Source organism: Geotrypetes seraphini, chromosome 3, assembly GCF_902459505.1.
Source record: "Geotrypetes seraphini chromosome 3, aGeoSer1.1, whole genome shotgun sequence".
In the NCBI taxonomy this organism is placed as follows: Eukaryota; Metazoa; Chordata; class Amphibia; order Gymnophiona; family Dermophiidae; genus Geotrypetes; species Geotrypetes seraphini.
Genome location: NC_047086.1, coordinates 276,277,100 through 276,301,412, shown reverse-complemented (window position 1 = coordinate 276,301,412; position 24,313 = coordinate 276,277,100). Strand labels below are relative to the sequence as shown.

The window sequence follows — 24,313 nt, the reverse complement described above, 5'->3', positions numbered from 1 at the left end:
GAGAAGGACCTGAATTAGAACAAAGGGTCAGCATAAAGGAGTGAGAATTCTTGGAAGCCTATATGAAAACAACTTGTGTTGAGTTAAAGCAGCCATGTTCATAAGAACATAAGAACTGCCGCTGCTGGATCAGACTAGTGGTCCATCGTGCCCAGCAGTCCGCTCACGCGGTGGCCCCCAGGTCAAAGACCAGTGCTCTAAATGAGTCCAGCCTCACCTGCGTACGTTCCAGTTTAGCAGGAACTTGTCCAACTTTGTCTTGAATCCCTGGAGGGTGTTTTCCCCTATAACAGACTCCAGAAGAGATTTCCAGTTTTCTACCACTCTCTGGGTGAAGAAGAACTTCCTTACGTTTGTACGGAATCTATGCCCTTTCAACTTTAGAGAGTGCCCTCTCATTCTCCCTACCTTGGAGAGGGTGAACAATTTGTCTTTATCGGCTAAGTATTTTGAATGTTTCTATCATGTCCCCTCTCAGTTTCCTCTTTTCAAGGGAGAAGAGGCCCAGTTTCTCCAATCTCTCACTTAACCAATTAGGATCAGATTTTAAAAGGAAATCTCAAAAGGTTTATTTTTAAACTAGGTTTAAATCTGGAAAACATATGGTGCATGTGTTCATGACAGTTATATCAGCCACTTGGCATAACAAATTGTGAAACATACTTCTAGAAAGGACACAGTATGAAAGATTAGGTTTTTACCTTCAATAATCTTCTGTTAGTCCCTGTAATATCTGAATTATATAATGTAATCGAGCACTGCCATAGCCAGATGAGAGGGCTCCTGAAAAGGTCCTCTGCCACTGTCACAACTGGGTTAGAAACAACAGACGTGAACGCTGGATGTTCAATGAGCTGGGTCTAAAGAATACATTTTCAGAGGAGCCCCAAAAAAAAGTCTGGTGAAATTTCACACTGAGTACTGCAGGGCCCTACTGAAGCACTTGTACCGCGTCAAGAGTCCCCAGACTCAGAACACAGGTTTTTGGCGCCAAACTTCAGAATGGCCTGTGGGCAAGATATATCCCTGAAATCGTGGACACAGACCAGCTCCCCGGCTCTGAAGGAGGTGAAGCCTAAAGCTGCCGCCCCCCTCTCCAAGTGTGCTGCAGCATGCAGAATATGGTCACAGATCCGGCATCAATCCGGCACAGTCAAGGAACACATTTGACAGTTTAGGGGCTGGGGAGTCCATCCCAAATGATTTTTTAAGCAAAATGAGGGGTTTTGAGGAAGAAATAAAAATTTAAAAAAAAGATCAATTAAAATCCAAGATGGCCCCCACCAATGAATTTGTGTCACAAACAGCAAAAATAAAAAATAGTGATTTGGGATCTGGGGTGGCAGGGGACCTGAACCTTACCCTCAGAAACTGTGAAAAACAATTTTTTAAATGTTTTAACAAGCCACTCCCGAAGTTCCCACAGAGGGGTACTCACAGTTTCTGATGTGCCAGCCTGTCAGCTCCAAAATGACCAGACTTGAAGATCCATGGACTACCAGTCAGCCAGACACTGACTGTAACCTTTGCCCCCACGGATCCTCACCACCCGGATGGATCAGGGGTGGGAAATGCAGTCTGTACCCTGAAACCCAGGGAGTTTCATTCCAGATGCATACAGCCTGCGCTTAAACCCCTTGATAAGGTCAGTGGGCAAGCAAACTCCCAGGGGAATGGATCCTGAGTCCAAGAATGGTAGCATATGGCAGGCTGGCTCCACAGATTCATCAAAGTTTCTCCATGAAGCAGCAGTCCAGCTCCACAAGACTGCATCCTTTCCTCCAACAGGGGACCACCGGAAAGAGGTTTCAAGCCATTGAAGCCACCAAAAAAATGAACTTTTAAGCAAAAGAAAAAGAAGCAGAGCAATTCAAAAGTCTTCTACACGGATTTCTTGCAGAAATTGAAATGGTATGTGGATTGCGGGTTGGGATTGAACACCTAGCATATAGAATCAGGAAGGGACGTAACAGAATGACTGGTAAAATAGGACTGTGAACATTACAGTCCTTTATTTACTTCTCTAATGAAGCAATAAAGTGGCATTATTTCCTTCATCCTCTACTACTATAAAGTTTTCACACAGTCATTAACAAGAAAAACAACAAAACAAGTAAAACAAAGGGAAAAAAGACACTACTGTAAACATTACATTGTCAATAAAAAAAGAATGGATTATTTAAATTCTTTTCAAATGTTGGAATATATATATATATATATATATATATATATATATAAGGTTAAAAATGTCTGCTTAAGGGCAAAATAGTTCTCCCAAAATTTAATAGAATAGAACAAAATTTATTAAGGTGGAAAAATTGAATAACATCAAGTTCAAAAAGGTTCAGCTCAAACTGGAGGTTCTAGAGAAATAAAACCCCCAGTTGATAGCCCAATGCATTTTCAGTGGAGAATCAAATCCAGCCACTGCAGCATATAATACTGTAACATAGCAGTTAGCAGAGTACCTTTCAAATTTCCCGCTTCCTTCCTTGCTCTTCGCACCTGCTCAGAGACACAAAGAACCAACAAAGATACTCATACACACACACACCACAGTCACAAACTAAGAGGCCTTCCCCTTTCTAGTACCAGCCTGAGGCACTTTAGGAGAGGGCATTGCCCCCTTAATTATGCCCATGCACAGAGAACTGCATGATCCATGCTCCACATGTTTTCCCTACTTGTTAATTTTCAAAACACATCCTAGGAGATGAAGATTAAGAATACAAGAATTGCCATACTGGGGCTAACTCTTTGGTCAGTCACGACCAGTATCCTGAAGTCAGCCCAGATCCCAAGAACCTAAGTAGATCCCAAGTAGTAAAACAGATTTTATGCTGCTTATCCTAGGAATAAGTAGTGGATTTCTCCAGGCCATCTCAATAATGGCCTATGGACTTCTCTTTTAGGAAATTGTCCAAACCTTTTTTGAACCCTGCTAAGCTAACTGATTTCAAACAACAAACAACATTTCTAACTGATTTCACCACATTCTCTGGCAAAAAACTCCAGAGTTTAATTACATGTTATGTGAAGAAATATTTTCTCTGGTCTGTTTAAATCTACTACTTAGTAGCTTCATCGCATGCACCATAGTGCTAATATTTTTGGAAAGAGTAAAGCGATTCACATCTACCCTTTCCACTCCACTCAGTATTTTATAGACCTCTAACAACCTCTAACAGTATTTTATAGACCTCTCTTCTCCAAGAGTCCTAGTCACTTTGGCCAGGGTTCTCAAAAACCCGCGTTAAAAAGTGACGGTCCACTAACGCAGTCATTTTGATAGCGAATCTAAAAAAGCTAGACATTCTCAAAAAAAAAAAAAATCACACATGCAAATGAAGTTGGCGGACAGAAGCGAAGATTTGCTAAATTTGCATGTGCCCATCACTGGCGATAGCAATGGGCACATGCGCAGAAAAAACACTGTCAAAGAACCCCCCTCACACACAAAATCCAACAATCCCACCCTCTGTAGTGGAAGATGCCCACACTCTCCCACGGCCCTATAATCTTTGCTGTGACGCAAACTGACTCCTCCCCCTGCAGAGGGAGAAATGCCCACTCTCTCCTGCTGGTCAGTGACCCCCCTCCCCCCATCTCCGCCACCCCCTCCCCATTATCTCAAATAGATAACCCGGAGGGATGCGGACTCCCTCCTCCCAGCTGCCTGCAGCATCTAAAATGGGCCTTCCCCTCTCCGGTGTATCTTGGGATGGGGAGGGGCCTGAGGCTCTGATTGGCCCAGGTTGTATAAGGCCCTTCCTATTGGAGGGGCCTTAAACAACTTTGGCCAATAAGAGCATCAGGTCCTTCTCCCTAGATGCACCGGAAAGGGTCCTAAGGCTCTGACTGACCCGGACACCTAAGGCCCCTCCTATGGGGCATCCAGGTTAATCAGAGCCTTAGGACCCTTCCCGGGTCATCCAGGGAGGGATCTGAGGCTCTGATTGGTCCAAGTTGTTTAAGGGCCCTCTCATAGGAGGGACCTTAAACAACCTGGGCCAATCAGAGCCTCTTGCCCCTCCAGAGTTCATCCCAAGATGCACCAGGGAAGGGAAGGCCCATTTTAGATGACGCAGGCAGCTGGGAGGAGGGAGTCCATGCCCCTCCGGGTTATATATTTGAGGTAAGGGTGCGGGGACGGCAGAGATGGGGAAGGCGGGTAGGGGGTCACTGGCCTGCAGGGGAGAGTGGGCATCTCTCCCACTGCGGGGGGGGGGGGGGTTCCTGTTGTTCCTGGGGGGGAGGTCACCACCTTTTTTCCAGGGGGGAGGTCACCGCCTTTGTTCGGGGGGTGGGGGGGTCACTGCCGCTTCTGCAGGGAAGGGGGTTGTGATGCAGCGGAGAGAATGGGCGTTGTGATGCAGTGGAGAACACAGGGGCTTTCTAGCAGCCCCTGACACTGACCAGCACCCTGGACAAGTCGCTTATTTTTGTCACCAAAAGCCGATGCCGCTTTCTGAAACTGGCTAGGCATTTTTTAAGAATCCACCAGAGGGCTCATTTCAATGTTGAAGAGCCCATTTACATGTCAGTGTTGGAGACTTCTAGAAATCTTGCTAAAGACAGAGATAATCCCTTTTGATAATCTGCCGCTAAACTGCGTAACCGCCAGAAAACAGTTTAGTGACGGCGTTAAAATTTTGAGAATCTGGGCTTTTATCCTTTCCTCGCCCTTCTCTGTACCTTTTCTAATTCCACTACATTTGTGAGCAGAATGTCATGTCATACTTTTATTATCTTTTTTCATTTCAAATAATTTTTATTGTAGTTTGAAAAATTATAAGAGCATCTGTAAAACAAACACCAAATATTCATTTTAAGAGACAACAATACATGGGCAAGTGTGTAAACATAGAAACAAAACCATTTATGAAGCCCAAGGAATAAACAGGTAATCTATGAAACCATACAAGAACCAGAAAACAATTTCCACAGATAAGATGTAAGATAAAAAATGTTTAGTTTAAAATAAAACTTTCATAAGCAATGCCTCCACTGGGTCAGACCCGAGGTCCATTAATATACTTTTATTATCTTAATTAAAAGTCACCACTATACACAAAGCAAGCCACTGATATTTCTTCCTTATTACCAAACTATATTTATCTGAACAACACTTTCCCAAGAAAAGTGTACTCACTGGCAAGAGATGCAAGATGAGGCTGGATGTGGATTTCTTTCAGTAACACTGCAGCAGGAAGGTGAACAGTGAGGTCACACCAGGCCTCCTCTGGTAGAAAGATGTATGACCATGCAGCCGATCTAGCTCTTCTGTGGGGTGGAGTTGCTTGCAATAGTACTTCGGCAGGTTGAGCAGTTGGGCTGCTAGATGTGATTGTACCTGGAATGCATTTTTTTGTTTTTAGAAATAGAAAGCAATACTAATTGGGCTTCAAGCATAAAGTTTAACAGTCCAAAATAACATAAGAATTGCCACACTGGGTCAGGTCAAAGGTCCATCAAGTCCAGTATTTTGTTTCAAGCAGTGGCCAATTCTAGTTCCAATTACCTGTCAGGATTCCAAACAATAGATGAATTCCATGCTACTTACCCAAAGAGATAAGCAATGACTTGCCTCTAGGTATATTTTGTTAACAATGCTTTATGGACTTTTTCTCCAGCAACTTATCCAAATCTTTCCTAAAACCAGCTATGCTACCTGCTTTTACAACATCTTTTGGTACACTTCTCCCTCTGAATTCACAGTTTCAGCAATCGTGGTTTCAATTATTCGCGGTTTTTAGCTTGCTGGCTTCTCCTCACAAATTACATCAGCTTGCATAGAGAAATCGTTAATTCCAAGCGTTTACAGAGAAATCGCTGATTCCCAGCATTTTCTTCATCGTGTTTTGCCTCTTCTTCAGGAACAGGTCAAGTCTCCAATCATGTTATTCGCAGTTTCACCATATTCACGATGGATTTTAATAGAAAACAGAGAACAACATATGAAAAAGATATTTGCAGTTTTTCTGTATTTGCGGTTCTGTTAATCCCCTATCACAGCGAATAAGGAGGGAGAAGTGTAATTAGCCATTCCAATCCACCAATGATTTTATGAGACACTAATCATAACTCATCTTGGCCAGAAAATATATGGATATTACAACAAATAAAATCAATGATTACTGCAACTCTTATTCCTTCCAAATTCTGTATCTTTAGAGTACTACAGTAAAATAACAGAATGCAGCACTTAATATAGCTTGATTTATTTATTGCTTGGATGGAGTTTCCACATTTGAGTGACATAAATCAACTGGGAAATAAAGACTATACTCTTAAGCATAAGAACAAAAGATTCATACCTAGTGGTGCAAAGTTGTGGATGCCTTCTGTGTTATCTGGCTCAGAAGTCAGAACTCTGGTTTTCAAACTGCTATCAGCTGTCTTGCTGGGCCCAGAGTCAAGAAACTTCATGATTGTGGACACCATGCTTCTTGCGGTATTTACAATAGCTCGTGTGCTGGTTACCATATTATTGCAAATAAGCTGAACCCCACCTAATTAAAACAAAAATTAGGAACTTTTGAGAGAATATGAAAACAAAAAAGAATTTTTCTTATCACTTTGCTGAGTTTCTGTATGCTGTTATTTCTATTTATGTAGGGACAAAATAACCCTTGTCTGACTATAATTTACATTTGATGAGAGAGCAGTTGTAAGAATTCTACTGAAAATCTTTCACAGATATTAACCTTCTTAAGATTAATGGAAAATGTAACTAAACATGGCTTAAACACAACAGTATAACAACAGAAAGATGCCATGTCCTATAATAGCATTTAATTAGAGAAGTGGTCTCAAACTCGCGGCCCGGGGGTCACATGCGGCCCGCTAGGTACTATTTTGAGGCCCTCGGTATGTTTATCATAATCACAAAAGTAAAATAAAACAGTTTCTTGATCATATGTCTGTTTAGCTATAAATTACAATATTATTATTAAGACTTAGCCAAAAGGAAAGATTTATAAACTATAAAGACTTTTAACTCATGCAAAATTGTCATTTCTTTAATAAGACATTAACTTTTTTTCTGAGGCCCTCCAAGTACCTACAAATCCAAAATGTGTCCCTACAAAGAGTTTGAGACCACTGGAATAGAACAACAAAAAATATTTTCAACTCAAATTCAAGTGAGTGAGTTGAGGCCAAGGGAGAGTGATACTAATGAAATCAAACAAATTCAGGGATACAGGTAAAAAGTATCCCAGTTACTAGGCTCTATGTCACATTTCTGACAAATGCCAATCCGTAATCATATGAAACTTTTTCCTTACCCATATCATGGAACGCTTTCAATGCTTCACTGGTGTCTAACACTCTCAAAATGAACCACAATAAAGGTTCCGATAATTGGCATGTGGAGAGAGAGCCCTTGGAGCAAAGAACAAATGTTAATAATTAAGGGAATCAAGAAAAGCACATGTTCAATTTAAAAGTGCACAAAAAAAATGAAGTAACCATTTTCACTCTTATCAACTTTTTACCTTCATTCTGCATTTTCCAACCAAAGCAATTCTTCTCTTATTAAATATGTCAGAATAATGCAAAAAATAAAAAAGCAGCCTTCAATGATGCATAAAACCTCATTGAAAAGTAGCTTAGAGACTATGAGATTTACCTTTCTCCGTCCCCAGTTTCTTAAAGAGTTATGCTACAAGGATCAACTGAAAAGTTTCTGGGGGGTCATGTGATGCTAGAGAGTTGAGCAGATGTCCCCGCATTATAGCTCTGGGGCATGTTTTCATAAAAATGATCAATTAAAGCATTTCCAGCTCATTCTTTTCAAAATTTTATAACAGCACTGTTTATTCATCATAGAGAATGACACCGTGAAAAAATTTGTTCCCATCTCTGCCCAGTCCCCGTGAGCTTATCCCCATCCCGTCCCCACGAGCTCGGTCCCCGTTAATCATCTGATCCAATGTGCTCCCTACTTTCCAAACAAGGAAATGTACCAAATAGGCGCTCCCCCATTGGAAAAACCTATTACTATTCCTCAGATGAAAGAGGCACCTTACTGGACTCCCTCCCACCCCTCATAAAATATGTAAAAACTGTATGCAAATGTGCTATTGAATTGCTACAGAATTTTCTAAATCTTGCTGCAGAAATACCAAAGATCTACCTACTGAAAAAAGGGCCATGCAGGTAGTTCTACAATAAACATGGATTTATGCCTGGAGAATGAAAATTTAAAAACACCTCCCCCCACCCTGTTCCCTTATAGTATTTGTCTTCCTGAATTCTTCTGCCGATTATCTTTAGGTAAGAGTAGGGAAGCCAGAGGACACTGCAAAGGGCCAAAGTAGCACTTCCCAACTGACTCTCCCCCTCGCCCCCTAAAGCAGCAGCGGCAAGACAGCAAGATTCAGCGCTGCCGCTCCTGCTTAAGGGGGGTGGGTTGGTAACTGAATCGGCAAGGCCAATTTTTTAAAAAACCAAATCGATTCGAATAGATTCACCTGATTCGAATCGGAAATCGGGCAGTACTAGTGATAACATCCTCTCTTGCTTGTCCTTCGAATAAAACAGCCTCAATGGCAAATATATCTCAACCTATGCTGTTTGATGTATAGATACTGATGTACACAGCAGCCAAGGCAAAAATGAAGAATGTTTCTAAATGTGCCTAAAAGACCATACTAGTGGAAATGTTCAGTTGCCAAACCAGTAAACCACAAAATATGTTAAATTAAAATAATCTCACCATGGAGAAATCCATCTTTGGGCTCCATAGAATATAAATTAAGGCAGACCCACATAATGGTATTAGTGTGGGAGCCCATAAACATGTGAGGTACTCAATTCTTTTTTTTTTTTTAAATTTCTTTATTCTTTTTCAAACTTACATCAAGTGCACAAAAAGAACAACATGAAATACTATCATGTAACACTTGAACATCATACATTATATTCTTAATATGTAAATTAATTAAAAACCCTCCCCTCCCATCTTTCTATACAATCATTAAAACTATCATATTCCTTCAAAATTTCAATTTCGCTACATCTTATCTTCCAATCCCCCCACCCCCTATGTATATTATCAAAGAAAAATGATGCCTATTTACTACAAAAATCAACCATCGGTCTCCATATCTTTAAAATTTTTTATAACTTCCTTTCTGTATTGCAATTGCTCTTTCCATCTTGTAAATATGACACAGGGAATTCCACCAAAACGTATAATTGAGATTACTATAATTTTTCCAGTTGTTAATAATATGTTGCATAGCAACACCCGTCATTATCATCAAAAGTTTATTGTTATGTGCTGATAATTGACTTTCTTTCCTCATAGACATACCGAACAGAACAGTATCATATAATATTTCCACATGATTTTCCAATAAGCAATTTATTTGAGACCAAATTGAATTCCAAAAATTCCTAATGCAGGGGCAATAAAAAATTAGATGATCCAATGTCCCCACTTCTAGATTACAGTGCCAGCATCTATTAGATTTAGAGCTATCCAACTTTTGTAAACGAACTGGGGTCCAAAAAGCTCTATGTAATAAAAAGAACCATTCTTGAAAATTCGGTATGCCAAAGTCGGTCCTCAGTACAGTCGGGTTTTCAGGATTTCCCCAATGAATATGCATGAGATCTATTTGCATTTACTGCTTTCAATGTATGCTAATAGAGCTCATGCAAATTCATTGGGAAAATACGGCTGGATTGCGGCCCTCGAGGAACGACTTTGACACCTCTGTTTTATGTATAAGAGATTTGGGATGCACCTCGCAGACTCAGGCTCCAACTGATAACACCCATATATGTATCTTATCCTGTTTGTTCTTTGAGAGATATATACATTTTTATAAAAACACATTTACATTTATGAGTGATGCATTGTCTCCTACAGACAACCAATAAGAAAAAACACATTAGATAATAAAATTCAACTTACCTGCCTTCCCATATATCCACAGGCCATGTAAGTAAGAATGGGTTGAAGCATCACCTGTACCGTGGAAGCTTTTTTACTGAGTGTGGTCAATATAGTGAATAACCCATCCCCAACTGAAATGGCATCTAATCCACCATGAAAATTTTCATGCTTAGTCAGGTGTAAACCACTTGCACCTAAGGCAAAGATAGAGAAGTGTATTAAATATATGCTACACTTAGACTAGGAGTGTCAAACTCAAATCACATAAGGGGCCGAAATCTAACATAAAGGCTAAGCCACATTTTTTATAAAGATACTTACCCCCTTCTTTATTAATGAACAGCGTGAGACCCAGTGCCGGCTACTGCTCCGACGCTCACAGGACTTCTATGAGCATTGGATCAATCACCGTCGCCGCCAAAACCCACGCTACGTGCCAGCAAAGGAGGGGGTTAGTCTTAGTAGAAGTACAGGGATACAACCTTTCCAAACCCATGCCGGCTATGTGTTACATACAAAATAAGTAAAAAAGACCTTTCTTCTCTTTTAGGTCCTAGTTCATGCTTGCGGTCTAACACCAGCTCTGACAGGATACACATTTCAAATCTGTCATATTGTAATCACAAAATAGAAAATAAAATTTTCTACCTTTTGTTGTCTGGTCATTTTGCTTTTGGTTCCAGTTTCTCTTTATGATTTTGTCTATCTTCTAATTCTCTTTCCAGTGTCTGCTGTCCATTTTTTTCCTCCTCTTCTCTCTTGCTCCAGTCCCTGTCTCCAACATATTGATTTTTCCCTTTCAACTTTTCTCCTTTTTTTTCTGCCTCTGTCCACTCAAATCTCACCCTCTTTCTCATCCTTCTCCTTTTTAAATTTTCAACTACCTATCAATTTTCCATCTTCTCTTATTCTATAGCTCTCCCATTTCCCATCTCACTCTTTTCCCAGCCTCCTATTCCCTTCTATCTCTCCTCCTCTCTTCTCTTGGTCCAACATTTTGCTCCGTCTCTTTTCTGTTGTTGTTCTTCTTCCCTCCCCCTTGATGCTGAACAGTGAGATGGAAGGAAAAAAAAGATGCTGCATCTCTCTCTCCTTTCCATCCCCAGGCCTAACATTTCTTCCTCCCTTCCATCTCCAGATCCAACTCCTCTCCCTTTCTCTTCCCAACTGTCCCCCATCCCATCTCTCCCCCTGTCTGCCTGCCTCCCTTCCTCCCCCCAGGCCCACCATTTCTCCCTTTCTCTTCCCAACGGTTCTCCCTTCAAGTATCTTTTTCCTTCTTCCTCCAACATCACCCCAGGTCCAACCTCTCTCTCTTTTCATGTCTCTCCACAGCCCAGCATGTCTTTCCCTCCAGTGCCGGTCCCTCTCTCCTCACAGCCCAGCATGTGTTCCCTCCTGCGCCGGTCTGATGTCACCGCCAAGCCGAAAAATCTGCCGTCCTTGACAATTCAGCAATGTCGTGGCTCTCCCTCCTGCTTTTTGCCTGCCACGGTCTGTCTCCAATGATGCACAACTTCCTGTTTCTGCCTGGGTGGACCACAGTAGATGGAAAGCAGAGAAGGGGAGCCACGGACAACACCGCCGAATCACTGCCGAGGCTGACAGACTTTCCAGCTTGACGGCGACATCAGGACAGCGTGGGAGAGAAGACATGCTTGGGCTGTGAAAAGGGGACGTTTGGAAGCGTTGCCACGGGCCTCATATAAAAACCAGGCAGACTGGATTCGGCCCACGGGCCTTGTGTTTGACACATGTGACTTAGCACAAGTCAGCTATTATGGAAGCTTCAAGTGGTTTAAGTGAAATTAAATAGAAAATGTATTACAAAATTTCAGAGAAAACCTCTCATGGGTGGGATATGGCTATACCGGGTTACAACTTACTTCGTCGGGACAGAGAGGGCAAGTTAGGTGGGGGGTAGCATTATATATTAAAGAGGACATCAAAACCACCAGGATTACAGATGTCAAATACACAGGGGAATCCCTCTGGGTAAACCTGGCAAGAGGCAGAGAAAAGTGCCTGTATCTTGGTGTGGTATACAGACCCCCTAGACAACTGGATGACATGGACACAGACCTAATTGAAGACATTGAGAATATCACTCTAAGGGGAGACACTGTACTACTTGGGGACTTCAATATGCCTGATACAGACTGGGTCACACTTTCAGCGACAACCAGCGCTAGTAGGAGGTTATTAAACTCCATAAAGGGAGCCCGTCTCAAACAAATGGTGATGGAGCCCACTAGGGCCCAGGCGATCCTCGACCTGGTACTCACCAACGGGGAAAGCGTTTCAGAGGTCTCAGTAGGAGATACGCTAGCCTCCATTGACCACAACATAGTATGGTTCAACCTTAGGAAATGCTTCCCTAGATCAAACACGAAAACAAAGGTACTCCATTTCCGCGGCACAGACTTCGCACGCATGGGAGATTTCATCCATCGGACGCTGCAGGACCAAGTGGAGACCGATGATGTAGAAGCTAAGTGGTTAACACTGAAATCAACCATACATGAAGCAACTAGCCGCTTCATAAAATCAGTAAATAAACGACAAAGAAACAACAAACCCCAATGGTTCACCGCAGAGATCTCACACCTTGTTAAGGAGAAGAAAAAAGCATTTCTTTCCTACAAGCGTACGGAAACAAGAGAAGCCATCATGGAATATAGGATCAGATCTACAGCGGTCAAAACAGCAATTAGGGAGGCCAAACTTCGTGTGGAAGAAACTCTAGCAAAGAACATTAAGAAGGGGGACAAATCCTTCTTCAGGTATATTAGTGATAGGAAAAAGAACACAGACGGGATAGTACGCCTTAGCAAACCGGATGGGAATTACGTGGAAGCAGATTCAGATAAAGCCGAACTACTGAACGAATACTTCTGCTCTGTCTTCACTTGCGAGGCACCAGGACACGGTCCTCATTTAGAGGCTAAGTCAAGTGCGAACGACCCATTTCAGAATTTTGAGTTCACACCAGGTAAAGTTTACAGTGAACTGTCAAGACTAAAGGTAAATAAAGCCATGGGACCAGACAATCTGCACCCAAGAGTGCTCAAGGAGTTGTGCGATGTCCTGGCGATACCGCTAGCTGCACTCTTCAATCTCTCCCTAAGCACGGGGAGAGTACCCTTGGACTGGAAAACAGCCAACGTCATTCCTCTACACAAAAAGGGTTGCAGGGCAGAGGCTGCGAATTACAGGCCGGTGAGTCTCACATCAATAGTGTGTAAACTCATGGAAACTTTAATTAAACGCAAATTAGACACGATCCTGTCTGAGGGAAATCTACGGGATCCCAATCAACATGGATTCACCGGGGGTAGGTCCTGCCAATCTAATCTCATCAGCTTCTTTGACTGGGTGACAAGGAAGCTAGACTTGGGAGAGTCTATGGACATCATGTACCTGGATTTCAGTAAAGCATTTGATAGCGTCCCACACCGCAGGCTGTTGAGCAAAATGAAATCGATGGGGTTAGGAGAAACACTAACTACTTGGGTCAATGATTGGCTAAGTGGAAGACTTCAAAGGGTAATGGTTAACGGTACCCTCTCTAAAACATCGGAGGTGACCAGCGGAGTACCGCAGGGTTCAGTCCTGGGCCCACTCCTTTTCAACATATTCATAGGGGATCTGACTCAGGGGCTTCAGGGTAAAATAACATTATTCGCCGACGACGCTAAACTATGCAATATAGTAAGGGAATGTACTTTACAGGATAGTATGGCACAGGACCTGCTTACATTGGAAAGATGGTCCTCGACCTGGCAGTTGGGCTTTAACGCTGGGAAATGTAAGGTTATGCACCTCGGTAGCGGTAATCCATGCAGAAATTACACCTTGAATGGAGAAACTTTAACTTGTACTTCGGCGGAACGAGACCTAGGAGTAATCATCAGTGCAGACATGAAAACTGCCAATCAAGTGGAGAAGGCTTCATCTAAAGCAAGGCAGATGATGGGATGTATCAGTAGAAGCTTTGTCAGCAAGAAGCCTGAAGTCATAATGCCATTGTACAGAACCATGGTGAGACCTCATCTGGAATACTGTGTACAATTCTGGAGGCCACATTACCGTAAAGATGTGCTTAGAATCGAATCGGTTCAACGGATGGCCACCAGGAGGATCTCGGGGCTAAAGGGTCTCTCGTACGAGGAGAGACTAAACAAACTACAGCTCTACACTCTAGAAGAACGTAGGGAGAGAGGAGACATGATTGAGACATTTAAATACATCACGGGACGTATCGAGGTGGAAGATGATATCTTCTTTCTCAGGGGACCCTCTGCCACTAGAGGGCATGCGCTCAAACTCAGAGGCTGGAAATTTCATAGCGACATCAGGAAGTATTTCTTCACAGAAAGAGTGGTTGACCGTTGGAATGAGCTTCCAGCGCAGGTGATCGAGGCCAGCAGCGTGCTGGACTTTAAGAATATATGGGATACCTATGTGGGATCCCTACGAGGGTCGAACTGGAATATCGGTCGCTAGGTATAGACTTAAGAGGATGGGTCAGTAGGGTGGGCAGACTTGATGGACTATAGCCCTTTTCTGCCGTCATCTTCTATGTTTCTATGTAACCAAAAGTGTAAGGTTTTCAAGTAGAGCATCAAGTAAATTAATTTTTCAGGAACTGACAAGAATTAAAATTGTATAGTGCCGATATCCAAATGACTGAAATGCAAGGGTCCTGGGGAGAAGCAGCAGCAATATGGATAGCTTTGAAAAGAGAAGATGGAACTTCTATCTAAGTGGGTAGTATCTATAGACCTCTGACTCAAGCACAGCAAATTGATAAAGATTTTGTTGCAGATATCAAAAAGCTAGGGAAGAAAGGAGAGGTACTATTGCTAGGCAATTTCAATCTGCTGGATGATGGAACCGATGAGGGAAAAAGCGATACTTGATCTGGTGCTCACAAATGGGGAAAATGTCTCTAATGTCTGAGTGAGCACCATCTGAGAGGTATTAATCATAAAATAGTTTGGTCTGATATAACAACTAAAGCAGAAGGCAACCACACAAAACTCAAAGTCCTGGATTTCAAATGTGTGGACTTCAGTAAAATAGAGGTGTATGTGAAGAAAGAACCAGCTCCCCTTGAGAAACCGGGGAGGGGGGGGAGAGTGGCAACAAATATGTAGAGGCCATTGCTTGGGGGGGGGGAAGGTTAAGTGTGGGGAAGGGGAGGGGAAGGTAAAGGGGCCAATCAGGAACAAAAAAATAAGAAAAATAGGCTCATGTCACCACTCTCCTTGAATCACTTCACTGGCTCCCTAGCCGCCTTCGCATAAAGTTCAAGCTCCTATTGCTGACCTACCAGTGTGTTCATTCTGCTGCCTCTCAATATCTATCTTCTCTCTCCTTATACACCTCCCAGAGAACTCTGTTCCTCAGATAAGACGCTCTTAGCTATACCCTTCTCCTCCATTGCCAATTTCAGACTTCGTTCCTTTCATCTAGCTGCCTCCTATGCCTGGAATAAATTACCCGAGTTTGTCCACCAAGCACCTTACCTTACCTTGTTTAAAAGCAGACTAAAAACATACCTTTTTGATATAGCCTTCAATCCATAACTCTAATCCCAATTGACCACTAACCCAGCCAGCAGATTAACCACTACCCTTAGCTGTATCCATGTCATCCTGTTTGTCTGTCTTGCCTGTTTAGATTGTAAGCTCTTTCGAGAAGGGACTGGCTTCTTTTGTGACTTTGTACAGTGCTGCGTACGTCTGGTAGCCCTATAGAAATAATTAGTAGTAGTAGTGGAGAGGGATTTTCAAGAAAAGAGAGTGGAGGGAAGGAGGTCATTAGGCACCGGGCGTGGGGGGCGTATGGTCAGACAGGCACACTAGAAGGACGTGGTGCAGGTTTCAGTGGTATCGATCACATCCAGAACATCAGCTGGCGGACAGGCAGAAGTTTGGCATTGGAAGGATCCCTGCATGAGTAGTCGGGAGATCACATCATGCCGTATGGTAGGTCCCATTTATTTTTATTTCCCTAGCATGGGGCTGGTTCCCAAGGCTGTGAAGCCAAGTGGTGGCCAGAGTAGCTTGGTACATTTGCCTGAGGCACCATGCAAAACTGTTTAATAGTATCCCTATAATTCATACATGCATGAAAAAAAAAAAAAAGGAAAACGGAAACTAAAACAATGCACAGTATTGCAAGAGTTCATCAAACTCATGGTGGAGCTGCAGAAACAAGTGAAGCACCATGTAGAACCAATACCTTAGACAGCTACTCTTCTGGGTAAGGACATAGTCCCAGCTGAATCCACGATCCTAGCACTGGTAACCCTTCTATGGGGGGGAATTTTTGCATAATATCAGGCGTGATAGCGACAGCATAGCTCTCACGCAGGTGATGCACTTTCCACATTTGAGAGGGGAAGGGCTATAACTAGTGTGCCTGTAGATGGCCTGGGTCCAGGGGGAGGGCTTAAACGGGTCTATGATAGGAAAAGGCAAAGATGACGTCACCTGTGGAGTGTCCACACTAGCCACAGCTGTGCCAAGAGTCCTGAAAGAGAAGATATGGAAGAAGGAAACATAGAAACATAGAACATGACGGCAGAAAAGGGCCACGGCCCATCTAATCTGCCCACACTAATGGCCCACCCCCTAACTACCTCCATGAAGAGATCCCACATGCCAATCCCATCTTTTCTTAAAATCTGGCATGCTGCTGGCCTCAATTACCTGTTGTGGAAGATTATTCCAGCAATCAACCACCCTTTCGGTGAAGAAATATTTTCTGGTGTCGCCATGAAATTTTCCACCCCTGATTTTCAATGGATGCCCTCTTGTTGCCGTGGGTCCTTTAAGGAAAAAGAGATCCTCTTCCATCTTGATACGGCCTGTGACATATTTAAACGCCTCGATCATGTCTCCCCTCTCTCTGCGTTCCTTGAGTGAGTACAGCTGCAACTTACCCAGTCGTTCCTCATACGGGAGATCGTTGAGACCTGAGACCATCCTGGTGGCCATTCGATGAAACCGACTCAACTCTCCGCACATCTTTTTGATAATGCGGCTTCCAGAATTGTACACAGTATTCCAGACGGGGTCTCATTATGGAGCTGTACAACGACATTATGACCTCGGGCTTATGGCTGACGAAACTTCTATGGATACAGCCCATGATTTGTCTAGCCCTGGATGAAGCTTTCTCCACTTGATTGGCAGTCTTCATGTCTTCTCTAATGATCACCCCCAAGTCACGTTCTGCTACAGTTCTTGCTAGGATCTCACCATTTAGGGTGTTAGTCCTGCATGGAATTTTGCTGCCAAGGTGCATGATCTTGCATTTTTTGGCATTGAAACTTAGTTGCCAAGTCTTTGACCAATGCTCCAGCAGGAGTAGATCCTGCATCATACTGTCGGGCATTGAACTTTTGTTGGGCACTGTGCTTTCATCTGTTGTGCGGTTGCCTACTATGTTGCATAGTTTGGCGTCATCGGTGAATAATGTAATTTTACCTCGAAGCCCCTCAGCCAAGTCTCTTATGAAGATGTTAAATAGGATCGGGCCCAAGACCGAGCCCTGCGGCACTCCACTGATCACCTCCGTCGTATCGGAGAGGGTATCATTTATCACTACCCTCTGAAGTCTACCTCTAAGCCAGTCCCTAACCCATGCGGTTAATGTTTCACCCAGTCCCATCGAACCCATCTTGCTCAATAACCTGCGGTGTGGGACACTATCAAACGCTTTGCTGAAGTCCAAGTACACGACGTCCAGGGACTCCCCTATATCCAGCTTTCTTGTTACCCAGTCAAAGAAGCTGATCAGATTTGATTGGCAGGACCTTCCCTTCGTAAAACCATGTTAATGGGGATCTCGTAGATTCTCCTCGTTCAGGATCGTATCCAATTGGTGTTTGATTAGTGTTTCCATAAGTTTACTTACTATCGATGTGAGACTCACCGGTCTATAATTCTCAGCCTCCGTCCTGCATCCCTTTTTGTGGAGTGGAATGACGTTAGCCATTTTCCAATCCAATGGGACTCTTCCTGTACTTAGGGAAAGATTGAAGAGCGCGGATAACGGTTCCGCCAGGATGTCACTCAACTCCCTGAGAACCCTGGGGTGTAGTTTGTCCGGTCCCATAGCTTTGTTCACCTTGAGTCTTGATAGCTCCTCGTAGACAATGCTGGGCGTAAACTCAAAATTTTGAAACGGGTCTTCCGAGTTTTCCCTCATCAGCAGCTGAGGGCCGGATCCCGGCGCCTCGCAAGTGAAGAGTACATTGATATTTTTTCTCTATTCCTCAGAAAGCAGGAGGAAGACTAGCACATTGAAAATAACAGGATTTTCATTCAGTTAGAGAGGGAGAGAAAACCTAAAATATTCAAGTCCTTAAGTAACTGGATCTCAGCATGCCATGTATTCATAAGTGTGGCAGTGGATGGGAAACCGGACATGAGCCTTTACCTGATTAGACACTAGGACACTATTATTACAGCGCATAGATGTTATGGGGGTGGCTTAACTACGATATAAAATTTAGGAAGAGCATGGCCGAGGACAGGTCTATTACTTGGAAGCATAGGAATTAGATCTGTGGCTTGATGAAATGTCTGCACACTGACCATTCCAGCCCAATAGGTTTCAAAGCCAGTATATATGGCAGGGGGATAGGCAATATCAATTTCTCAGCAGCAGGAACGGTGGGAGTTTTAGATAGAGTGGGTCTCCCCACTAGAAAACAGACTTGTAGGCAATTCAACAATTGTTTCTGTACTTGGAACAATTGCAAATTCAAGCATGCTTGTCACACCTGTGGTGGAGCCCATCCAGCTTCTCAATGCAGTGTTAACAGGGATAGACAAGCACAAACACCAACCTGTACCTCTGAGGGAGCAAGCTCCAACCCCCATCAAGCTTGAGGTATTAGACCCATGGTTGAGGTGGTATCCTAGGAGAAGGATGCCGAAGCCATAAAGTGATGGTTTTTGGTTGGTTTTAAGATACATTATACTGGCCCTAGGGGACCCTTGCTATGATGCCCAAAAACGTGTTATCCTGCCTACATGTGAATGTAGTGCAGGAAAATTTCCAAAAAGGAATTGTGCATGGGTAGGTTAGCTGGTCCATTCAGGCAACCTCCTTGTCATGACTTTGTTGTTTCCTCAGTTGGGGTAGTGCCAAAGTAGGAGCAGGGCAAGTTCTGGCTTATACATAACCTATCATGCCCTCCAGGCTCAGCTGTCAAAGATTTCACAGACCCATTATTATGCTCAGTGCAATATACCTCCTTGGATTGGGTGATTCAGATCATCAGGCAGCTTGGCATTTAGGATAAGTTAGCAAAAGCAGATACAGAGTCTATGTTCAGGCCCCTTCTGCTATTAGGTTTCTTCTCTGTTACAGCCAGTTTTATTTTGACAAATGCATACCCATGGGATGTTCTGTCTCCTGTGCTTACATTGAACAATTTAGTGCATTTGTTAACTGGGCTTTCAACCAGTTGATCACGTCTGGTGTGGCAGTTCATTATTTGGATGACTTTCTGTTTATTGGGAAGGGGGAACAGGAGTGTGAGCTAAGGACATTCACACAACTTGCCTGTCATGGGACAAAACAGTGGGGCCCGCAAGCGTGTTCACTTTCCTGGGGTTTCAACTGGATATATGCAGTCAATTAACAAGGCTCTCATGTGACAAGCTGGATAGGTTGCATTAAGCAGTGAGAGAGATGGGTGCTTGGTTAAAAGCAACCTTGCGGCAATTTCAGGAGCTGCTAGGGCTGCTGGGTTTTGTCATTCCCATGAGCAGGGCATTCTCCAGGAGGCTGGCCAGGGCCACTGCGGAAGTGCAAAAGCCATGCCATCACATACGGGTGACCACAGCTCTTAAAGATGACCTAAGGATTTGTGACTCCTTCTTACAGGACTTTAATGGCTTTACATTCTGGCAGGGACCTACTGAGCTAGCCGAGACACTGCAGTTATTTACTGATGCAGCAGGGAGTGAAGGCATGAGAATTTACTTCCAAGGGGCATGGTACGAAGCAAGATGGCCAGAAGTATGGGTCCAGGCAGATGTGACAAGGAATGTTACATTCCTTGAATTGTTCCCTATCACGTTGCGCATATGGGGGACCAGGCTAGCGAGTAGGCCCATTTGATTCAGACTGGATAACTCTGTGGTAGTGGAGGCTCTCAAGAGACTGTCGGCTAATTTCCAACAACAAACCTTCTTAGGGAAATTGTGTCACTTTACATGAAGCATAACATTTCTGTCAGAGTACAGCATATAGCAGGGGCCCAAAACTCCATTGCTGATTCTCTCGCTCTCATTTCAAGATGTCCACATCACATTTCGTGCACTGGCCCAGTCTGCAGACCTGGATCAAACACCAATCCAAGAAGTGGTAAGGAGATTTGGCACCCGAAGTATGGGACTTGATGCTGCATTCCCTCGTTGAACTGACCAGGAAGAGATACAGTCAGTTGTTAAATCGCTACAGACAGGCTTTGGCCAAGTGGGGTGTCGCAGTTGATTTTAAGGTCTCTTCCATTGTGCAGTCCATCCTCTACTGCAGATGGATCAGGATAAAGAAAAGCAGGGTGGCAACCAATCTGTCAAGTATCAGTTTCTTCACAGAAGCGCTAGGCCTTCCAAACCCTACTAAGGGCTTTGTTATCAGACGCATGATGAAGGGTTGGGAACATCTACAAGCATCCCCACCTGACCGAAGACTCCCTATTACAGTGGATCATCTTTTGAGACTATTGAGCGTTTTGCCCGCAATATATCATGATATATAAGAAAGGGGCACAAAATTTTTTCAGATATATTAGTGAAAGAAGGAAGACGAAAAACGGAATTATGAGACTGAAGGAAGCTTTCAACTGCTATGTGGAGAAGGATGAGGAAAAAGCAAATGTGCTAAACAAATACTTTTGTTCTGTGCTCAAGGAAGAAAATTCTGGAGAAGAACAGCGATTGGCAGGCAAAATTACATGTGAGAATGGCATGAATATTGCGTCCTTCAAAAAGTGTTTATGAACAACTTGAAAAAAATTGAGATAGAAAAAATGAAGATAGAAGCGACCGTTGGCTTTCTCCAAAGCTGGCCATTTTTTAAAACTCGGTCGTCGGTTGCAGCCACGCATTTCAGGCTAACCATGAGGAATATGCATGAGGGGAGATTTTGCCGAGACTTTATAGAAGAAAAGGTAGTTGATTTTGCTAAACAGAATCCTAGTGTTGTGGTATATGTAACACCATAGAGATGTGACGTTCCCAAACTGACAACAGAATACTTGAATGGAAACATGAAGGAAGAGGCTATTAACAGCAAAACTGCAGATGAAATTATGGAACTTGTTAAAAAAAATGGTGAATCAGTCTGGCCTCGACATTATCCATATTCGTAAATCATATCACACAGATAGTCCCAGCATTCAGGACCAATAGCATCCATTCATCAACAAGCCAACTTCTCTGACATTAAAGAGCTCTGAGAAAGTTAATCAAGGGATGGAAGCAAATCTGTAAATAAAATAGGAGGCAATATTTTGAAAAAAAAAAAAAAATAAAGAAAAGCCATGGGACCACATGGGATTCATCTAAGGATTTTAAGAGAGCTCAGAGAGGCTTTGGCAGCTCCACTTAAAGATTTGTTCAATAAATCTCTGAAGATGGGAGTGGTTCTGTGGGAATGGAGAAGAGTAGATATGGTTCCTCTTTACACAAGTGGCTGCAGAGATGAAGTGGGAAACTACAGGCAGGTAAGCCTCACTTCAGTTATTGGAAAAATAATGGAAGCGTTGCTGAAGGAGAGAATAGTGAAATTCCTAGAATCTAATGGGTTACAAGATTCAAGACAACATGGCTTTACTAAAGGTAAATCATGCCAAATGAATCTGATTGAATTCTTGGACTGGGAGACCAGAGAATTAGATCAAGGAAGTGCGCTAGATATAATTTACTTAGATTTCACCAAAGCCTTCGACATGGTTCCTCATAGGAGGCTCTTGACCGGCTGAAGTTAGGACCCAAAGTGGTGAACTGGATTAGAAACTGGATGATAGACAGACATCAGAGGGTGGTGGTTTAATGGAATTTGCTTGGAGAAAGGAAAGGTGAGTAGTAGAGTGCCTCAAGGATTGGTGCTCGGGTCGAGTCTGTTCAATGTTTGTGTGATACTGCTGAAGAGTTAGAAGGCCTTTTTGTGGATGATACCAAGATTGGTAACAGAATGGACACCTCAGAGGGAATGGGAAAACAAGAAAAAGGATCTGCAAAAGTTGGAAGAATGGTCTGAAGTCTGGCAACTAAAATTCAATGTAAAGAAGTGCAGAGTGATACATTTGAGTAGTAGAAATCCGAGGGAGATGTATATGCTGGGAGGCGAGAGGCTGATTTACAAGGATGGGGAGAGGGACTTTGGGATGATAGTGTCTGAGGATCTGAACAACATAACATAAGAACATAAGCAGTGCCTCCGCTGGGTCAGACCAAAGGTCCATCGTGCCCAGCAGTCCGCACACGCGGTGGCCCAACAGGTCCAGGACCTGGACTGTAATCCTCTATCTATACCCCTCTATCCCCTTTTCCAGCAGGAAATTGTCCAATCCTTTCTTGAACCCCAGTACCGTACTCTGCCCTATTACGTCCTCTGGAAGCGCATTCCAGGTGTCCACCACATGTTGGGTAAAGAAGAACTTCCTAGCATTCGTTCTGAATCTGTCACCTTTCAACTTTTCCGAGTGCCCTCTTGTTCTTTTATTATTCAAAAGTTTGAAGAATCTGTCCCTCTCTACGCCTTTCATGATCTTGTAAGTCTCTATCATATCCCCTCTAAGTCTCCTCTTCTCCAGGGAAGAGAGTCCCAGTTTTTCTAATCTCTCAGCATATGAAAGGTTTTCTATCCCTTTTATCAGACGTGTCGCTCTTCTCTGAACCCTCTCGAGTAACGCCATATCTTTCTTAAGGTACGGCGACCAATATTGGACGCAGTACTCCAGATGCGGATGCACCATTACCCAATACAACGGCAGGATAACTTCTTTCGTTCTGGTTGTAATACCCTTCTTGATTATGCCTAGCATTCTATTTGACTTCTTAGCGGCCGCTGCGCACTGTGCTGTCGGCTTCATTGTCATGTCCACCATTACTCCCAAGTCCCTTTCTTGGGTACTCTCCTTCAATAATATCCCTCCCATCGTATAGCTGCACCTCGGGTTTCTGCTTCCCACATGTAATACTTTACATTTCTCAACCTCATCTGCCATCTCGTCGCCCATTCTCCTAGTTTGTTCAAGTCTCTTTGCAATTCTTCGCAGTCCTCTTTAGTCCGAGCTCCACTAAATAGTTTGGTGTCGTCCGCAAATTTTATTATCTCACACTTCGTCCCTGTTTCTAGATCATTTATGAATATATTAAATAGCAACGGCCCAAGCACTGAGCCCTGCGGGACACCACTCGTGACCCTCCTCCAGTCCGAGTAGTGGTCCTTCACTCCTACCCTGTTTCCTACCCGCCAACCAGTTTCTGATCCATCTATGTACATCTCCTTCCACCCCATGGTTCTTCAGTTTCCGAAGTAGGCGTTCGTGGGGTACTTTGTCAAAGGCTTTTTGGAAGTCTAGATATATGATGTCTATGGGGTCACCTCTGTCCATCCGTTTGTTAATTCCTTCGAAGAAGTGCAATAAGTTAGTTAGGCACGATCTCCCCTTGCTGAAACCATGTTGGCTGGTTGTCAGAAGTTTGTTTCTTTCAAGATGTTCGTCGATGTTGTCTTTTATAAGTGCTTCCACCATTTTCCCTGGAACCGAGGTCAGACTCACCGGTCTGTAGTTTCCCAGGTCACCTCTTGATCCCTTTTTAAAAATGGGCGTTACATTGGCCATCTTCCAGTCCTCTGGGATCACGCCTGTTTTCAGGGATAGATTGCAAATTTGCTGCAGTAGTTCCGCTATCTCCTCCTTTAGTTCCTTCAGAACCCTTGGATGGATTCCGTCCGGACCAGGGGATTTGTCAGTTTTTAGTTTTTCTAGCTGCCTGCGTACGTCTTTCAGGCTCACTTCCATGGATGTTAATTTTTCTGCTTGATCTCCCTTGAAGATTTGCTCAGGTTCCGGTATGTTGGATGTGTCTTCATTTGTAAATACAGAAGAAAAGAACATGTTAAGTCTTTCTACTACTTCTTTCTCTTCCTTCACCACTCCCTTCCTGTCTCCATCGTCCAGTGGTCCCACCTCCTCCCTGGCTGGCTGCTTCCCTCTAACATATCTAAAGAATGGTTTGAAGTTTCGAGCTTCCCTGGCTAGCCTCTCTTCATACTCTCTTATGGCTTTTCGAACCACACGGTGACATTCTTTTTGATACTTCCTGTGCTCTTTCCAGTTGTCCTCAGTTTTGTCCTTTT

General features: G+C 43.4%; 1 protein-coding gene across 4 annotated transcripts in view; it reads right to left on the bottom strand.

Moving 5' to 3' along the window:
- Positions 1 to 24,313, bottom strand: part of BIRC6 (baculoviral IAP repeat containing 6) — a 1,530,571-nt gene that overhangs the window by 497,615 nt on the left and 1,008,643 nt on the right. For all 4 annotated transcript variants that reach the window (XM_033935681.1, XM_033935678.1, XM_033935679.1 and 1 more), the window contains 4 exons: positions 9,929 to 10,104; positions 7,290 to 7,386; positions 6,318 to 6,512; positions 5,153 to 5,353 (listed from right to left, as the gene is read on the bottom strand). In XM_033935681.1, the coding sequence (XP_033791572.1) occupies positions 5,153 to 5,353; positions 6,318 to 6,512; positions 7,290 to 7,386; positions 9,929 to 10,104 (669 nt within the window). The remainder of the gene's footprint in view (positions 1 to 5,152; positions 5,354 to 6,317; positions 6,513 to 7,289; positions 7,387 to 9,928; positions 10,105 to 24,313) is intronic.